This window comes from Lipotes vexillifer, unplaced genomic scaffold (genome assembly GCF_000442215.2).
Source record: "Lipotes vexillifer unplaced genomic scaffold, Lipotes_vexillifer_v1.1 scaffold298, whole genome shotgun sequence".
NCBI classification, from domain to species: domain Eukaryota; kingdom Metazoa; phylum Chordata; class Mammalia; order Artiodactyla; family Lipotidae; genus Lipotes; species Lipotes vexillifer.
In genome coordinates, this window is record NW_006793272.1 from 1,598,746 (window position 1) to 1,619,084 (window position 20,339).

The following is a 20,339-nucleotide window of genomic DNA, read 5'->3' on the forward strand; positions in this document are numbered from 1 at the left end:
AAGAGTGCTTAGGATAATTTTCTGCCAAGGAAACTTGGTGGCACTATCCTCTCATAGATCACAGAGAATTGTCTTTGGTACCTCAGGTTGTTTCCAGAGATGGCTTCAAAATGAAATAGACTTAATCACTAGGGATTACATCCTTTACACAAGACAGAGGTTTTTGAAGAAAAATTCAAAAAGGTTTTGGACCTGTTATATAAACAGATTTCATCACATGGAGCCAGGGAGCATTTTTACTGAAATAATTTGGTTAGTAAGCCTCGCCTGTGAATGTTGTTTGAAAAAACTAGATATCGAAGGAATCAGCTAAGAAATTAACTCATTTTATAGCCATCTCAGTGCCTCAGTTCTTTAAGGAAGGCTCCTATATAGCATACTGATATATTGCTATTCAATATAGTGGATAACATTTTGAATAAATTGAATGAAATTCCTCCCCCCATAGTCTAAATTTGGGGTATTTGACCTGTTTTCTCCATTTTTAGAAGTTCAGCTGGGTCGTTTGACTTCTGTTAGGCTTCCTATTCTATTTGCTCAGTTTGTAAAAGTTCCCATCTTTTGCAAATTTGTAAATTGGGACTAGTTTGGTATATTATCAGGAATGTGATTGAGGCTCACAGTGTTGCCTTAGTGATTTTAATCTTGACATTTAAAAGTCATTGTCTTACCTCCCTTAGCATGATAATCTCTAGGTCCATTCATGTTGCTGCAAATGGCATTATTTCATTCTTTTTTTATGGCTGAGTAATATTCCATTGTATATATGTACCACATCTTTTTGGAAGTCAGCCACATACAAAGATGGTAAGAAGGTTAAAAGACAAAAGTAGTAAAATATCTATATCCACAATAAGTGTTAAAGGGATACACAAAAAAGATGTAAAATATAATGTCAAAAACAGTAATCGTGAGGGAAGGAGAGTAAAAATACAGGGTTGATAAAATGCATTTGAAATTAAAAGATCAGCAATTTAAAATAATCACGTGTAAATATATATATATATAGAGAGAGAGAGAGAGAGAGAGATTGCTATATATAATCTCATGCTAACCACAAACTAGAAATCTGTAATAGATACACACACATAGTAGAGAAAAGAATCCAAATGTAACACTAAAGAAAGTTATCAACTCGTAAGAGAGCAGAAGAAGAAAAAAGGAACAAAAAAGAACTACAAAAACAACTCCAAACAATTAACAAAAATAAAAAAGGATGGAAAATTGTGTCAAGAACCTGGAGTAACTAAAACTCTAATATACTGCTAGTATGAGTATAAATTGCACAACCACTTTGGAAAACTGTCTTTTTTAAAAAATTGAAGTGTGGTTAGTTTGCAGTGTTGTGTTAATTGCAGGTGTGCAGTGGGGTAATTTAGTTGTACATATATATATTTTTTTCAGATTCTTTTCGCTTATTAAAAAAATTAAAAAAAATAAAACTCACTGTCAAGAAAATCTGTTTATGGCATACAGCTTTCATTTATCTGTATTTGGATTTTAAACTCACTTTTTCCCCAGCCTTATTGAGATTTGATTGACATGTATGCTAAGTGAAATAAGTCAAACAGAGAAAGACAAATACTGTATGATATCACATATGTAGAATCTGAAAGTCACTTTTTTTAAAAAACAAATTCATTTAGTTTATCAATTTCTGATCAGCAACTTAATTTGAAGTATTTCATGGTTGTAAGATATCTAACATTCACTTAATTGTTCTATGTGTTTTTCTTTTCTTCAGATTCTACTCTGCTATTCAAGTAATGGTCATTACGATTCAGTGTACTCAAAACAATTTCAGTCAAGTGCAGCTGTTTGTCAAGGCATGTGAAGGCTTTATAAATGTTTGGGTGTGCTTTCAGATGATTTGTTGCCGATCTTTAAATTGAGTGGCCCACCATAAATAGCTCTTTTAAAACTTTATTGGTACCTATTGAATTTGTATACTGGGTTATAGCTATTTTCACATTGTTATAAAAATTCTTATTTTGACAATTGGAGTTTTGGTCATTTTTTCCTTTAGCTGTATTGTATGAAATTCTCTATAAAGATGTGTTTGTTGTGGATGAAGAAGAGTTGAAGACTGCAGTTGAGTTGTTTCGAAGTGGTTCCAAGAAGAACAGGAACAGTGCTGTGACTAGCAGTGGGGGTGTCCATATTGACTACAAGAGTTCAACTCAGGATAGGTAATAAAGGGAAAGGGGATGTCAACTACAAGATCATCATGTTTCTGTGTATCATTTGAAAGTGGCAGGGACCTGGCAAGCTTATGACTTAGTGTATTTATCACAGTCATCTCTTGACATTTGTGGAGGATTGGTGCCAGGACCCCTGCAAACACCAAAATGCTTGATGCTCAAGTCCTTTGTATAAAACAGTGTAGTATGTGCAGTTGGCCCTCTCCATATCCATGGGTTCTGCGTCCACAGATTTCAACCAGTTCCATCCGTGGCTGGTTGAATCTGTGGATGTGGAACCTGCTGAAATGAAGGGGCCAACTGTATATACACACACATGTATGTATGTATGTATGCTTGTATGTACAGGGATATACGTTTTTTAATGGGGGAAGAGAAGTTTTACCAAAAGATATGTTGCATTGCGAAATGCTCGGGCTTTGGGGGTTTGGTCCAAGTCAGAATCAGTTTTTTTGTTTTTCTCCTATTAACCTGTCTTTTGTCAATTTTATTATTAGTCCAGCCACAAGAACTCAAGACGGGTAGGGGGGAAATTTCCCCCTCCTGACACATATCTCAAGTCTGACTCCAGAATCAGTTTTTTAATTGCTAGAAGAGACTTTGGAACTATAATCCCATGATTCTCAAACTTACATATGAATTACTTAGGGCGCTTGTTAGGCAGATTTTGGGGCCTCCCTTCAAAATTGGAGGTCAGAGTAGGGCCAGGGATCTACTTTTTAAACAAGTACACCCAAGTATTCTGATAGAGGTAGGCCATGGACCACACTTTGAGGGAAAAAAACCTGATTCTAAACCAGCACCATCATTTTGTAGATGGTAACTGAGGTTCAAAGTGGTTACTTGACACATACATCCAGCTAGTAGAAAAGAATCTCTCAGGCTAAAGGGGAGTTTTAGGAGCTTTTAGTGTCTGCCTTTGGTACTCACTAGGAGTATACATTGTGGCCTCTGAGGAAGCAGCTATTATTGAACAGATTTAGTCGGAAACTTTGAGATAATAAAGTAGGTGTTGTCTTATATTTCTCCCTGATTCTTCTGTCTGGAAATTCAGATAGGCTTGGTGCTAGTCAGATATAACCTTGTCTTTTTGTTGTCTTGCAGTTCTATTTCTTGAATGTTTAATGCTTTTTTTTTTTTTTTTTTGATAAAGAGGGTTTTTTAAAACTTACAATCGGCCCTCCCGATCCACATGCAGAACCTGGGGTGGTGGAAGTCTGACCGTGAGGGACTTGAGAAACTTGAGGATTTTGATATCTGCCAGGGGTCCTGGACCCAATCCCTCATGGATACCAAGGGATGACTGTATTAAGGAATGCCAGGGTGGTGGCAACCATATATATCAGGGTAGAAGTTGCTTCATTCTGCACTGATTATTTGTATTAAGAACTTGAGGCTTACAGAAACTAAAGTAGTAGGAAGGCAGGGTGTATTAGTTATCTGTTGCTGTGTAACAATATTTCCACAAACTTGGCAGCTTAAAACAACATTCTTATCTCATAATTTATGTGAGTTAGGAATCTGGGCACAGCTTATCTGGGTCTTCTGCTTAGGATCTCACAAGAATGTAATGAGGGTTTTAGCCAAGATTGAGTTCTCATCTGGAGCTTTGGGGAAGGATCCACATGGTTCTTGGTAGTATTCAGTTCCTTACAGCTGTAGGACTGAAAACTTCAGCTTTTTGCTGGCTGTCAGCCAGAATAACCCTCAGCTCCTTGCCACATGGGGTTGGTGAACATGTCTGCTTGCTTCCTTATAGTCAGCAAGAGAGATCAGCAAGACAGGCACTACATTCTTATATAGTGTAATGATATACATCTTGTCTATTGGTTAGACGCAAACTTGGAGGGAAATCATACAAGAGTGTGAACACCAGGAGGTGGGAATCATAGTGACCATCTTAAGATTGTGTCCCCACAGGAGGTATGAAGTATATAGGAGGTATTTGTAGCACGTACTTAAGAAAAGGAAGCATAAATGTAAATGCTGGGATGAAAATGTATTTGCCTCATTTTTAGAACTGAGCTACTTTACCACTAGATGGTGGTATAGTCATTAGACTTACGACTTAGCTACTGCATTTATATAAAGCTCTTTGTTCTAAATCTTTTCAATTAGGACTGAAGAGTGGGGTGCCTGCTGCACTGTTGAAAATATACCAGAGGGGTACAATCAAGGAACAGAAGAAGCAAAGGTTTGAGATCTTCTAGGGCAAAGAATTTTCATAATCTTGGCTTGCAGTATCATAAATTAGTTAATGTCAGATGGTCCATTTTAGTTATATGGGGTGGGGGAAGAGCTGATGTTTTCCTTCGTGTAAGTCTTGATCTGAAATGTAAAGTGTGTGCTTAATGTTCTCTGAATTTTTGTTCTTATGGAATTGTAAATTTTTTTCAAAGCTAACTCTGAACACTTGAGAAATTTCAGAAGCTGTTGTTTTCAAGTTAAAGTAATATTAGAAACCCAATAGATATTTAGTTTGTAATCAATCTTCTGATGCTGAGGTTTCTTTTTGTCATTAAAGAGAGTAAGGTTTTTTCCTATTTTACTCAGAAAATAGGTAGTAATCCTAGTTGGAGAAACAGGAGGAATTTTACCACCTGTATAGGTCTAATATCAAGCAGACCTTCAGTTTGAGACTAGCTAAATAGGGCAAATACTACTAGAACAAACTCTGTATGCCCCCAAGTGCTGGTAGTTTGGAAACAGTATGGAATACCATGAAATTCTAGGAAAGCAGAAGAAAAAGATAATTCTTTTGGAAATTGTAGCAGATTTTGACCAAAATGAAGTAACCTTTTCAGATTTGTCTAGGTGTCTAGGGTACAGAAACACTTGCACCTCTGTATGCATCTTGAGATGAGACTTGTTGAATAGCCCTGACTGAATCTTTAATTCTGGTCTGTGTTGCATTGATTTGTGTATCTCCTGAGTTATTGGCTGCTTTAGACAGTATTTCCCTTCTGCCATCTATAACCTTTTAGATTTCTGCATATTGCTTATTTAGACTCCTGATTTAAAAAAAATACAGTAAAATTTACTGTGGCTTTTATTTCTTTTTTTTAATGAAGGTTTATTTATTTATTTAGGCTGTGTTGGGTCTTCATTGCAGTGCGCGGGCTTTCTCTAGTTGTGGTGAGCGGGGCTACTCTTCGTTGTGGTGCTCAGTCTTCTCATTGCTGAGGCTTCTCTTGTTGCGGAGCACGGGCTCCAGGTGTGCGGGCTTCAGTAGTTGTGGTGCACGTGCTTAGCTGCTCCGATGCATGTGGGATCTTCCCATACCAGGGCTCGAACCCATGTCCTCTGCATTGGCAGGTGGATTCTTAACCACTCTGCCACCAGGGAAGTCCTATTTCTTTTAATAAAGAAGGAAAGGCCTATATGTACATAGTTTTAAAAAAGAAGAAAAGAACCTTATTTCTTCCTTCTTCATAGAAGGAAGACTTAAGGATGGTGAGTTTGTAGCGTGATTATTTTTGTTTTAGTCTCCAGAAAATCCATCAAAGATGCTCTTCCCTTATAAGGTGCTCAAAGCCCTGGATCCAGAAATCTATCGTAATGTAGAATTTGATGTTTGGCTGGACAGCAGAAAAGGTAATGAAACATCAACAGGATATTTTTGAATCCTGACAGATCTAGGAGAATAATTTTGCAAATTTTTTTAATAAGAGGTGTTTTCAAACGGCTGTTATTAAAAAACCACTTTTATATGTTTATATGGTACTTTTTAGCCTACTCAATACATGATTTATATCCAAAGGAGGAAACAAATAGGTTTAGAACCGGGGAGGGATCTTTTAGAGTCTGATGTTCATCAGGGACTTCAACTGTGCAAAGACTGTGTGTCTTTAGATAACTTTAAGAGTACCAGAAACTTGTAAGTGGAAATAAGTTCATCTTAAGTTTAATGTGTCAAGACCGCCCTCACTGATAGATGAAATAGGTCAGGTGTTGGCAAACTATTACCTGTGAATCAAATCCAATCTGCCACCTGTTTTTGTATGGTCTGTGACCTAAGAATGGTTTTTATATTTTAAGTGTCAGGGAAAAATTAAAAGAACAGTATATTGTGATACATGAAAATTATATGAAATTCAATTTTAAGTGTCCATAAAGTTTTATGACAGACTTGAATAATTGCAAGAGTCTGTATGGCCCACAAACTTTATTTTTTTTAATTTTTAATTTATTTTATTTTATTTTATTTTATTTTGCGGTACGCGGGCCTCTCACTGTTGTGGCCTCCCCCATTGCGGAGCACAGGCTCCGGACGCGCAGGCTTAGTGGCCGTGGCTCATGGGCCCAGCCGCTCCGCGGCATGTGGGATCTTCCCAGATCGGGACACAAACCTGCGTCCCCTGCATCGGCAGGCGGACTCTCAACCACTGCACCACCAGGGAAGCCCATGGCCCACAAACTTTAAAATATTTACTGTATGGCTCTTTACAGAGAAAGTTTGCCAACCCTTGAAATAAGGAATTGTTTTTCTCCCCTTATAACTAAGTTGATCAAAGTAGGTCTTAATAAAGTTCTGCCATCAGGGTAGCCTTTAATGTTTCATATTCAACTCCTTGAACCTCGGTGGTGAACCTAGGTATAGTTAATAATCTAAAATGAGGTTAATACCTTGTGGAACACAATGAAAACACAGTTGATCCTTGAACAATGCGGGGGTTAGGGCTGCTGACCCCCTAAGCAGTTGAAAATCCAGATATAATTTGTAGTCAGCCCTCGGTATTCCCAGTTCCTCTGTATCCTCAGTTCTACATCCTTGGATTCAACAACCTTGGTACTTGTAGTACTATTGAAAATAATCCGCATATGAGTGGATACATGCAGTTCAAACCGTGCTGTTCAAGGGTAAACTGTATTGCTTTGAAGAAGCTACACAGTAGTTTTTTTTTTCCTTTTTTAAAAAAATTGAAGTGTGTTACTTTCAAACTGTACCTTGTTGGTATATGACCAACTCTAAGATTACAGCCTCCCAATTTCCACCTGTTTGTGTTTTATAGCACAGAACTATTCTGGCAGGTCTCCTTAAATTGACCACAAGAATAACCCATCAAGAGTGATGGAATGACCCTTTAGGACATTTTCCCTCCAGATTATAGCTTATAGTGGTAGCATTGTCAAAAATACTGTGGTAAAAATAAATTAGGAAATGAAATGATGTAAAACAGCAAAGGAACCAGTTCGGTTGAGCTTGAATCTTCATTTTCTTTTCATAGAACTTCAAAAATCTGATTATATGGAGTATGCTGGGAGACAGTACTATTTGGGAGACAAATGTCAGGTTAGTTCCTTCTTTAAAGAATCAGTAATTTGTTTTTCTGAGATTTTGGTTTTAGTCATTAATATGAGTTCAACAAAACTAATTTACAAAATGCTAGGAATTTTTTTAATGTTTGGTTAAATTTTAATTACAAACTTGTGATTAGATGTAATGCTGTTTCAGCATGTGCAGCCTCCATTGAACTGGACTGGCAGTGTTGATTATCAACTGCTTTAATAAGTAGATACTGAACTTCACTTGGGAGGAGAAGTAGTGTTTTTGTTTGGCAAAAGCCAGATCTGACTCGAGACTAGATGTTTTCTTACTGTCTCTTCCCCTCTTTCAGGTTCACTTGGAATCAGGCGGAAGATATTATAATGCTCATATTCAGGAAGTTGGAAATGAAAGCAATTCTGTAACAGTCTTCATTGAAGAATTGGCAGAAAAGTAAGAATAATAATTTGTTGAATTACTAAAATCTTTGGCTTTTGATGCCTTTTTGTAATATTGAGAATTACCAGGATGCTAGTAAGAGAACCGAAGTTATATCTGGTACTGGCCTAAGATGACTTATCGTGAGTTGTAAAAGCATATGATGAAGTGTGAAATTTCAGTATACCTATGCATAAGTTTCAAAATCCTGGGTAATAGCCAACTTATTAGAAATACTAAGTACAACAGAATTCTGATATAAAACTATACTGAGCTAACTGAGCTAACTGAGCCTCTGCCAATATCAAGATAGGCTAGTCCATCTGTTCTCATACTTTAACATACCCCAGAATTACCGGGAGAGCTTGTTAAAATACAGATTGATGAGCTCCACCCCCAAAGTTTGATTTAGTAAGTTTGTGGTGGGGCCCAAGAATTTGAACTTCTAACAAGTTTCCAGGTGATGCTAATGCTGTTGGTCCACTTTGAGAACCATTAAAGTAGGTTATGCTGCCCTAACAGCCAAAGACTCTTGGCAACTTAAAGTTCATTTCTTGCTCATTTAGCATGTTCATAGTAGGTCAGCAAAGGGGACCCAGGTTGACAACGGCTCTATCCAGACATATACTACCAGGATCACAGGCAGGGAAAAAATGAAAACATGACAAACCGTGTGCTGGTTTTTAAAGCATCTGCTCAAATTTTCCTGGCCAAAATAGGTTACATAACTAAGCCTGAAGTCAATGGGGTGAGAAAATATAATCCTTCTTCAAGGAGAGGCAACAAATATTTGTAAATTAGTCTGCCACAGTCTTTCCTCCTGAGCATGATATGTGCTACAGACAGCTGTGAAATTGTACAAACTGCTCTTAGGTTTTTTAACATAAAAAGAAAACCTCAATGAGGAAGCTAGTGTTAACAGGTTTAAGTAGAAAACACTTGAAAATGAAGCAGGAGGGATCAAGTATATGTATCAAATGAGAATTAAGTCTGTGTTGCAGTGGCTTAATGGTGGTATCTTTACGTTTAAGGTATGTTGTTCCACTGGCTAACTTAAAACCAGTTACGCAAGTGACACCTGGTCCTGCCTGGAATGTTATACCCAGTAGGAAAGGAAGAGGTTACCAGAAAATTTCCGGGGGCTGTGTCCCAGAAATGGGTTTGTATGCTGAAGGTTTTATTATTTATGGAACAATGGAACGTTAAGTCTTACTCTGGGCTAGAGTTTCTCAACTTTAGCACTACTGACTTTTTAGGATGGGTAATACTTGGTTGTAGGGAGCTGTCCTGTGCATTGCAGGATGCTTAGCAGCATCCCTGGTCTCTATATACTAGATGCCAGCAGCATCCTTCTCCAAGTTATGACAACCAAAAATGTCTCCAGACATTGCCAAATGTGCCTCAAGAAGGGGAGGGGAAAAATTGTCCCTGGCTGAGAACTACTGTTTAGGTGACTTTGTTTAAGCTTAAGGTGGAGTGGATTTTAAATTCTAAAACTTGAAGGAAAAGATTTCTCAAAGAACTAGGAAAACACCTCATAGAAGCAGCCAGAGAAGCTGGCTTAATATGTCTATTAATAGATATAATTTTTTGGATAACAGTAACAGATGACTAGATGACTGACTCTATGTTTTGATGACCAGAGTTGCCTATACTAAAGGTAGTGCTGAGATGTCCATTGATACAGAAGTTACTTGCTGGTTTTGCCCTTCCGAATGAAAGACCTAGTACATCCTTTGAAAATACAGGAGTTCCTTCCCTGTATTCATATGGTTTTCCTAAGTAAAACATCTGAGAGTCTTAGACATTTGTGGGAGACACTGGACCTTTTGCTTTGGTTTTGAAGCTTATTGCTTCTTTATTTGCTTGAAAGCTATGTCAGAGATGGACATGAAGCAACGGAGGAAGATGTTCAAGAAAATTAGAGGGAACACAGTATGCGTTATGGGCATGATTCTCCAATGCACTACTCACAGACAGCTGGCGGTGTTACGTCTAATGAGCATTTTCATCCTCAACATTCATCTCAGGGACAAGGTCGGGGATATGGGATGCCCAGGTAGGTCTTAACTGACTTTGAAGATAATGTACATCTCTGTTTGGACATTGGAAATAATTCCTGGGCAGAATTACAGTAGAATTTAGAAATATCTTAATAGTTTAGATTTCTTTTATAATCTCTGCCTGAAGGGAGCATAACGGATGGAACTGATGTATACTTAAATTCTTGTCAAATTTATTGAAGATTTGTATTCTCATAGTCTAGGAAAATATGATGGAGCAGTTGAAGAGATCCTAGAAGATAGAATGCCATCAAGCTGAGTGCCATGTATATGGCACTGTGTCTGTCAATAATGAATAGGCCAAACCATAATGGGAAAGAATATAAAAAAAGAATGTATGTATATGTATAACTGAATCACTTTGCTGTACAGCAGAAATTAACACAACATTGTCAAGCAACTATACTGCAATTTAAAAAAAAATGAATAGGCCTAATGTCAGTAGTGAGGAAAGCAAAGCTCTTTCTATTTGGTCAGTTTTAGAAGGATATGTTAATTCTATTTAACTACAAAGACTGACTACTCAAGCACTAGTAAATAAAGAGTTCTGGGGTTTTTCCCCCTTTATTTTTAGGGATTCACCTCGCTTTATAAACAGGCACAACATGGCAGGCCCTAAAGTTGCTTTTTACCCTGGCCCGGGTAAAAGGTGCTGCCAGAGCTATGATAACTTCTCCTATAGATCTCGGTAAGTGAATTTTAAGTGTTGAAAGAGAAAATGAATGAGTCTGACTTTGTTGCTGTGCAGTAAATATATGGACTAAATTTTAAAGTGTCAACATTGAGATGTTTGAACTGTTATTTAGAAATTAGAAACAAGTTACTACCATATTTTATCTTTTTTTCCCCTTCTCATTCTGCAAACTACTTAAGTTCCTTTAGACGTAGTCACCGCCAGATGCATTGTATGAATAAGGAGTGCCAGTTTAGCTTTGTTCCAGAGAATGGACAGATACCCAGGGGCTTGGAAGAAACCATTACTTTTTATGAAGTTGAAGAAGGGGATGAGACTGCTTATCCAACTTTACCTGTAAGTAGGTCAAAATTTTACTCAAAAAGCTGTTTACTTTTTTTATTGTACTTTTTTAAGTGAAGGTAATATGGATACATTTTAGCTGTTTTACAAATGACCAAATAAAGCCCCTTCTGGAAAACATGAGTTTTCATCCTAGAGCTTTTAAAAATTGCAGATAATGTTTTTTTAAGCTGTTCTTATAGAGGAGGAGTAGAGGTGGACAAATAATCTTGCCTATATAAGTATGGGCTAAAATCTTCTGTTTTCTTGATCATTATTTCCTCACATATTTTTGATTCTAAAGTAAATTTAAAATATTTATAGCTTTTTCTCTGACTATATAGGGAGAACTGCATGTGTTTGTGTGTATCTCTTTGGTACAGAATCATGGAGGGCCCTCTACAATGGTTCCTGCTACTTCGAGATACCATGTTGCAAGGCGAGGACATAGCTCAGGCAAACAGACTCTGAATTCAGAGGAAGGTGATGGCCAGAATGACAATGGTGAGTCAGTTCCAGTTAAATATTTTTTTAAAAGATGATTCTTGTGGTATTAGCACAACAGGGCTAAAGTTTTGGTTTGGGGGGGTGGTCTCACTCTGTTCTGGCAACTCATTTTGAAAGAGTTATCAGTTCTTGTATCAGGGCTTGCTGGGTTTTTGAAGATGTCTTGGTATTTTTCAGAAAGACAGACTTCTATTTCTGTAGGCCACTACATTGTTAAAACTTTCAGCTCTCTGCATAGGTCTTCAGTGAGTTTTGATTTGGTGAGATTTCAGTATGGAAAATATCTATTCTTTATTAGTGAGGAACTATTCATGTTGTCCTCACCATTTGTATAACTATTTTAGGCTTTTCATGTGACACTTATTTTACAAGACTGCTGTGAAATAATTTCGTTGCCCAAAGAAATCTACTTGATCTATAAATGTTACTATTCATTGAGTTCTAATGGCCATGTACTGTACTAAGCAATTATATTTACAATTTAATATAATACTTTATCACTCTGAGGAATGTGGTATCTTTATTTTATTATTTTTTAATTAAAATTTTAAAAATATATTTATTTTTATTTATTTTTGGCTGCATTGGGTCTTTGTTGCTGCACGTGGGCTTTCTCTAGTTGCGGCAAGCTGGGGCTACTCTTCGTTATAGTGCATGGGCTTCTCATTGCGGTGGCTTCTCTTGTTGTGGAGCACGGGCTCTAGGTGTGCGGGCTTCAGTAGTTGGGGCGTGCAGGCTCAGTAGTTGGGGCGCACGGGCTTAGTTGCTCCGCAGCATGTGGGATCTTCCTGGACCAGGGCTCGAACCCTTGTCCCCTGCATTGGCAGGTGGATTCTTAACCAATTCTTCCCCCCAGGGAAGCCCTTCTTTATTTCTTATATGAGGAAATTGAGGTTCAAAGGGTAAATGACATGGCCAAAGTCATACCTTTGGTAAGTGGCAGAGATTTAATCTTTTTTATAACAGTTTTATTTAGATATAATCTACATACTATACAATTAACCTAACGTGTACAATTCAATGTTTAAAGTGCAATTCAGTGGTTTTCAGTATAATCACAAAGTTGCATACATCACCACAATCAATTTTAGAAAAAGAAACCCTGTACTCATTAGCCGTCATTCCTCATTATCCCCCCAGCATCCCCTCCCCCTGCCCCTAGTAGTAGGTAACCATCAGTCTACTTTCTGTCTTAATGGATTTGCCTATTCTGGACATTTCATATAAAAGGAATCATGCAATATGTGGTCCTTTGTGACTGGCAGAGATCAATTTTTAATTTGGGTTTATCTGACTCTAAAGCATGTATACATGGCCTTTATAGTTGTTAGAGTGCCTCTCATCATTGGGTGTGCTTATTTTTTTACCACTTTTCTGTAAAATGAAATATGCCTACTGAAACAATTCTGGAGGAATTGGATGGATTAAGGAGGTATGAGGCAGTCTGAATGACTTGACTTACTGGTCAACGTATTTTCTTGTGATATTCTTCTTTCTGCTGCTTATGTTGGAGAAAATAGATGTTTCTAAGAACTTAGTGCGCATGCATGTGCCTGAGTATGCGTATTCTCTGCTCTTTTACTCAGGATGACTCTTTTACTTTTCCTTTTAGCAAAGTGGGTATCTTCATATGTACTGTTCACCTATAGTGGCATATTCAGAGTAACCAAATATTCGTTCTCACCTTAAATCCTGTTGTCTGGAGGGTTACCTGCATGTGTGTTGGATAAGTGACATGTTTAAGAATCAATCCAGTTTTGACCTTTGGGGTGTTATTTGCTGGAAAACTGTCCAGTTGAAGATTGACTTTCTCTGAATTTCAATGGTGTAGCAATCTTAGAGCAAAGTACTTCAGTCCTCTAAGCCATCTTCTGAGAACAAACTGATTGTAAATGTATTATTTACCTGAATCAGGCTGAAAAACAGATGAAGCATGCCATATTCCTTTAACGTTCACCTAAGCAAACTATTGGTTATTATACTCAGATTACTTTATAATCACCATTTACTATATGCCAAGCATCATGCTATGTTCTTTTCACCCCACTATGAGCTAGGTACTGTTAACCCTGTTTTACAGTGAAGAAATTAAGACACAAAGATTAAATAACCTGCCTAAAGTGATACAGTTAATTAGGATTTAAATCTAGACAGTCCTAACTCCAGAGCCAGTGAAGTTAATCACCATACTCTACCGCCAGAATTGGACACAAGTGGGTTTTTCACGTCTGTCTGAACTCTAAGAACTAAGGGAATTTTCAAAGGAGAAATCTGTACTGTTTACAGCCAGTCTCTGGCTTTAATATCTGTTGAGTAGTATGAAAGCTCAAATCACTTGTTTCAAGGATGTATACATTTTAGTTTTGAACATATATCCATAAAACTTGAGAAAAAGCAAGTGTTGGCCATCTGGCTCTGCTGAGCAAAAAGTCCTACATAAACACACTTTTTCTGTCTTTTTTTTCTAGGGGGATATCATGAAGAATATATTTATCCTTCAGGTCAGTGAGATCTAGGTAAAATCTGATATTATTTATAAAATTTCAAACTATAGAATAATGCTCATTATTTTTACTTCGGCTATATCCTCTAGAACAAGACTATGAAACTTCAGGTGTTTACAGCACAACTGAATCTACAGCAAACTTGGTAGGTGTTTAATAATAATGACAAACATATATAGCTCCTGTGTACTAGAACACTGTTCTGAGTGCTATACATATAAATGTATTTAAATCAGAACAATCCTATGAGGTATTAGGGTATCATCCCCATTTTGTAGATGAAGAAATTGAGGCCCAGAAATTAAGTAACTCATCCAAGATCACACCCCTTTCTAGAAATTATCCTAGAGATGTTCCTAATATGTGTTGATACAAGAGGAAATTTGAACATTGGCGATGATGATTTTTTTTAGAGGATTTTTATCATGATCTTTCTAACAGTAAGAATGGGCCATAAATCTCAGGTACTTAATATAACAAAAGTTTACTTCTTGGTTATGCTACATGTGTAGTGGAGGTCTGCAGGAGGGCTCTGCTTAGGGACTTAAGCTGATGGAAGCTCCATCCATGATTGCTAAGGCAGGAAACAAAAGGTAGTGAATGGTGCACTGGCTCTTACAGTTTCTACCTGGAGATGACACATATCACTTTCTTTTCCATTTCTTTTTTTTTTTTTTTGTGGTACGCGGCCCTCTCACTGCTGTAGCCTCTCCCGTTGCGAAGCACAGGCTCCGGACGCACAGGCTCAGAGGCCATGGCTCACGGGCCCAGCCGCTCTGCGGCACACGGGATCCTCCCGGACTGGGGCACGAACCCGTGTCCCCTGCACCGGCAGGCGGACTCCCAACCACTGCGCCACCAGGGAAGCCCTCCATTTCTTTTTCATCGGCCAGAGCATGTTTCTCTTGAAGACTCTAACTTCTCTGTGCCTAGAAGTCAAAAAGTTGGAAATATTTTAACAGCACTAAGGATTACAACATTCAGTGGAAACTCCCACAGGCAAAATACTTCCTTCCACCTCAGGAGAGGCAACCCCAAAATCCCCTTCAGTGTGATTAAACTCAGAGCCCAAGGTTTCTGGGAAGTGTGTAGTACTCTTTGTATTGGGTCCAGATGTGGCTCCTCTTGATCTGGAGGCCTAAACCAAATACACAAAATTATTTACCCGCTACATACCCAATTTCCAGTGGTAGAGCAGGGACTGAAAAATTGCAGTAGAACTTCCCATTCAGATGCAGGAAAAATGGGGGAAACAGTTACTGGCCCATAGCAATTCTGACATCATGCTGGACAGACATTTTGAGGGCCCCCAACCTAGGCATGGGGACTGTTCCCTGGAGAGGCTCCCTGGTTCATTGTTTTCTGGGGCTCTTGATTACTCCAAGGCCCTTCCTTCCTTGGCTATGTTTGAAGTAGGCATTGGAGAATAATCCCTCTTGGCAGCTGAGCAGCTTTCTCAGCCTGCTTCTTACTCATAGAAAATTGAGGGCCCAAGGGTGGTTTTATCTCAGTTGGATAGTTTTAGTTCTGCTCATGGTTTCTTTGGCTATGTGAGTAATTTATTGTGCAGCTTCTCTGATTCCTATTAGTTTCATTTGCCAATAGCCATACTGACAGTTCTTTTTTATAAATATACTACTTAGATTTGCTATAATTCTTTGCATTCTTATCCCTGTCTCTACTTGATTGCAAATACCTTTAGCTTATCAGGCAGTGATGAAAGAGCCATACCTTTGAATACTTTTCCATGAGCCATTTTGTCCAACTGCAAGGATTCATTGGGTGTTAATATCCTTAATAGTACTCTTGCTTTGAGATACTTGAGTGCAATCATATTTTAACAATGATTTGAGTCTTCCTTCAAGGCCGAGTTTTAACTTCTCTTTGTTGTTCAAAGCATTTATCAGTTTTATCTTGTAGAGTTTTGAGTTGAAGCAGTTGCCTCTCCAAGCCCTACCAGTCCTAGTATTCAAGGACTCTATTCCCTTTCATTCCTGCCTACAAACTACTTTTCTGTACACATCTGTCTTAAAATACCTTGCTAAACTCTGCCAGCAGTAATCAACACACAAAACTAACATTCTGTTTTCCAAACCTCTTCCCTTAAGAGCTACAAATTCATAATCTCCTTCTCAAGTTAGGTTTTTGTTACAGCAGCGCCCTAATTTTAGTTACCAATTACTGTTTTGGTCAAGCTAGGTTACGCTGCAGCGACAGTCCACCAAAATCTCAGCGGCTTAACACAGCTGTTCTTGCTAATGTTATAGGTCCAGTGCAGGTTGGTAGCAGGCCTTTGTTCATCAGAGTCACTCAGGAACCCAGGCTGATGGACATGTACTTTCACAGTCACCTTGGCAGAGCTGAAGATAGGGAAATTAAACACTGGCTCTCAGTATTTCTGCTCATATTTCATTGTCCAAACAAGTCACGTGCCCATACCTAATTAGATGAGGCCGGGAAGAGCAACCTACCCATGTACCTAGGAGGAGAGCTGGAATATTTGTGAGGAAGTTGAATGACTACCCTCTGTTCTCTGTGATTAATCTTAACTTTGATAGCTTCATGTACTGAATTTTTGTTTTTACTGTTTAGGCAATACATCTTAGGAAGGTGATGAAAACTGTGATATATAATTCTCTTCCCATTATTTCTCCTTCCCTTCCTTTGCCCCTGCTAGAGAAATAGTTTTTCCTCTCACTCTGTCATTACTGTTCTCATATCACATGCTTTTTACACCATTTCTTGAAATAGCCACCCAAGTTGAAAAAGCAAGTAAAAATCTCACCTTCAGGGATGACAGGAGTAGACACTTTCTTTCTGTCCCTTTAATTTCACTTGTCACGTGCTCCTTTTTGTTCTGAACTTACTTTATCATACATCCCCAGTAGGTTTCAATCTCTTCATGACATACTCCACTCCCACTCTCCAGTCACCAAGTTTCCAAGTGACTTTTCTAAGTAATTTTTTCACAGCATTCTGAGGGGAGAAGACCAATGCAGGACTTAAAGATTTCCAGGCACAGAACCTTCTAAGAAACCATGAACATTTTTTCTTAATTCCACGCCCAACTCTCACCTAAATCCTTCTCTAGAATTGTTTAGAATTCACACTGGGCCTTCTGAGCCAGGGCTAAAGTTTGCTTTTTGGCCGGTACTTGGGCTGTACTTCATCACAGACTTTCGAAACGTGCACTCTTAGGTCCATGTTAAGTTGGGCTTGTCTTTGTCCCAATGTGGTTCCTCTTGTATCCTGTGATTATTTCCCCTGATTTCCTCTGTGTTGCTGCTAGTTTATTTTTCTGTCATAACAGTCTGTCATGCATAATTCTGAGCCTTTTAAAATCATTGTTACTTTCACAAAGACAAGGTCTTGAGCCAAAGGGGAATGGTGTTTGGATTATACTACATCCTGCTTAGGTAGGATGCAGCTGACCAACCAGTTATCCACCCTTGTCCCAAGCTGTTCCTTTAGATGGAGTGCTTTCTTTTAGCAACACTGTTGCTGGCCCTACTGATTTTGAGCTTTTTAAGGCAAGAGAGGACACTGAGAAAGTGTTTAAATTACAATTCTCCATTACATTTTAGTATCTACATTGGGACTAGAGTTGGATATGATCAGGATTTCTGTAGATAGGAAATAGAACAGTCACCTAAGTCAGGCACTAGAGTGATACCTTTTGGAGCGTTATCATAGTAGTCACCTCCAAATTTGAATACTTTTAGGACAGATCACTTTCACTTATCTTTAGGAGATGTTGAAGCAAAGCAGATGTTTTATTGATGTATTGTTTAATTTCTTGATTTCCCCTTATTTGTACTTCTGTATTCATTAAAGTCTCTTCAGGATAGAAGACCATGTTCTATGTCTCCTCATGATACAGTTACCTCATACAACTACCCCCAGAAGGTAATCTTTATAGTTTTATTTTGCAGTCAGTTGCAGTGGCCTAAACAGAAGAAAATGAATTTTTTTCTTTTTTTTCTCTGCCCTTCATCATACTTCTAAGAAGCTGCTTATATTCTTATGTTAATTGTTATTGTACTTCCTGGTGCCTGGCACAGTAATTAGTAAATTTATTAACAAATTGATGGAGCATCTACTGTGTTCCAGACACTGTTCTGTGTGCTGGCATTGGACTACTCAGTCTACTCTGAACCTCTTATATAATGAGTGAGTTAATATAAATTACCTGTCAAGTCTGTGCCATTTCCTGAAACTTAAAATGTAAAGCTTTCTTATAGAATGGGAAGCTGGCATCAGAAAGGTAGCTGAAACCGTAGGAGTAAATAAGATCATCCTGGAAAAAGGAAGAGATTGAGAACAGCATCTAGAACAGAGCCTGTGCAACACCATTTAGAAAATGGGTAGAGAAGGAATAGCCAATGAGGGAGGAAAAGCAGGAGAGTGTATTATTATGGAAGCCCCAGGAAGAGAATGTTTCAAGGAATAGTCAAGTGTCAGTTGCTGCCAAGCCGTCAAGCAACATAAGGACTAACAAGAGTCTACTATGATTTGTTGCCATGGAGATCACTGTGACTTTGAATGCAGTTTCTGAGAACCAGAGAGGGTAGCAGCCACAATGCAGTGGGTAATAAGAAAATGGAGATTACAGTGAGGACAGGGTGTTCATGAAGAAGAATCTGTTACCATTTATTGAACATCTTTCTGTGCACAGCCCTGTATTGGGTGCTGTGGCCTAATCAGAAAAACAAGTTGCAGTCTCACGAAGTTAAAAAAAAAAAAAAAAAAAAAAGGAAGCAAAGAATATTTTCTGTTTGTTTTTTTTAAAGTGTGTGTGGGGAAACATATATGCATATAAAAAATAATGTACTATAAATTTCTGGATAGTGTTCAGGAAACCCAGAGGTTACTTGTTTGTAGAGAGAGGAACTAGGCAGATGGAGGACAGGGGTTGGAGGAAACTTTTCATTGTATACAATTTTATACTTGGTTTTTGAATCATATTAATGTATTACCTTTCCAGAAAAATATTAAAATAAAAAAGTAAATCTCTCAAAGTCATCTGGGGTCTTCTAAAAGAAATAACTTTCCTATATTAGGTTTACATAAATATTGGCTTCTTGGTGTTTTAGTTATTAGAATGCTATTTCCTGAAGTTTAGGATCAGAGACCAATATTGTTTGTGAAACCAAACTTAGAGTTCTAAACTTTCTTCCACACTCACAGGTGGTGATGGTAAATTCTGCAGCAGTTGCAGCTTCCTGTGCAAATATTGTTCCAGCTCCAGTCTTACCTAACTGTGCAGCAGCTAATCAAGCTAGTAGTACCACTTCAATTTCCTCACAGAATGCTATACAGCCTCTATTTGTATCTCCGCCTACACAAGGCAGGCCAGGTAGGTTATTAGTGGTTCCTTACTTTGGAAGCCTCTTTTTCTGTTATGAACATGCCCATACAACAATTCTAGTGATTAAATAAGATTACTTTAATCTCCAGTATTAAATTTCATTTTTTTTTTCTTGCAAATTTGGCTTTGGTATGATTTCATAGCTATTGTTTTGCTAACCCCATTGAAAACTTAGAGGACTTGTACTAGTTTCTTAAACTTCAAGTTAAGTTTTATTATACAGAAATTAAGGTAAAGCTATTTCACACTTCACAGAATTAATTCCTGAAAAGTTTGGCTCTAGAATTTAAGAGATCCAGGTTAGAATCTTGGTTTTACAACTTACTAGCTATGTAATTTTGGACAAATTATTGAACATTTCTTATCTGTGAGCTTGGAGATACTGCTAGTACCAATTTATGAAGTGGTTGTGAAATTCCACTGAGTTAATATAATTTAAAATTTTCAGCAGAATTCTGGGAAAGTGGTGGCAACAACAGCATAGCTTTTCAGTCTGCGTCCCCAAATAAAAATGGAAATAGCAAAACCAGAACCCATGGGACAATGTTTAACAACAAAACTAGGTGACAAGGTCTCCCCATGAACCCCAAAATTTAAGCAGGTAGGGACAAACCATCAGTCAAAAGACCTGCATGCTGTCAGGGTCAATGTGGGAGCAATAATACGGAAGCATCGGGGATGTTGTCTGATGGACCTGAGAACAGAAGAACCCCAAAAGAACTAATAAGAATTCACTGGACAGTGGGGCAGCCAATTTGGAAGGAACAGCTAAGACTGGGAAGGGATTTGACCTCTCCAATACTAGGTGAGTGCTTTGGGTACGTGGTAAAGGGACTAAAGGACTTGGAACAGTTTTGCCCCTAAGAACTCTGAAAACTGACCTGGCAGGGCTACCTTTTAGGATAATATTCCTCACTGGGTAGAAACTGCTGGGAGTGGAATCAAAATTGATGAGGATAGGGAAAGAGCAGGTCCAG

The 20,339-nt window shown here is 38.1% G+C and overlaps 1 protein-coding gene across 1 annotated transcript in view; it reads left to right on the plus strand.

Moving 5' to 3' along the window:
• The window catches only part of ALG13 (ALG13 UDP-N-acetylglucosaminyltransferase subunit), a 71,303-nt gene that overhangs the window by 27,843 nt on the left and 23,121 nt on the right, over nucleotides 1-20,339 (plus strand). Inside the window, 15 exon segments of the mRNA XM_007466307.1 lie at nucleotides 1,745-1,826; nucleotides 2,027-2,189; nucleotides 4,320-4,395; nucleotides 5,687-5,795; nucleotides 7,430-7,494; nucleotides 7,820-7,920; nucleotides 8,937-9,064; nucleotides 9,779-9,834; nucleotides 9,837-9,964; nucleotides 10,543-10,656; nucleotides 10,842-10,998; nucleotides 11,367-11,487; nucleotides 13,959-13,991; nucleotides 14,084-14,139; nucleotides 19,182-19,350. Of these exon segments, the coding sequence (XP_007466369.1) occupies nucleotides 1,745-1,826; nucleotides 2,027-2,189; nucleotides 4,320-4,395; nucleotides 5,687-5,795; nucleotides 7,430-7,494; nucleotides 7,820-7,920; nucleotides 8,937-9,064; nucleotides 9,779-9,834; nucleotides 9,837-9,964; nucleotides 10,543-10,656; nucleotides 10,842-10,998; nucleotides 11,367-11,487; nucleotides 13,959-13,991; nucleotides 14,084-14,139; nucleotides 19,182-19,350 (1,558 nt within the window).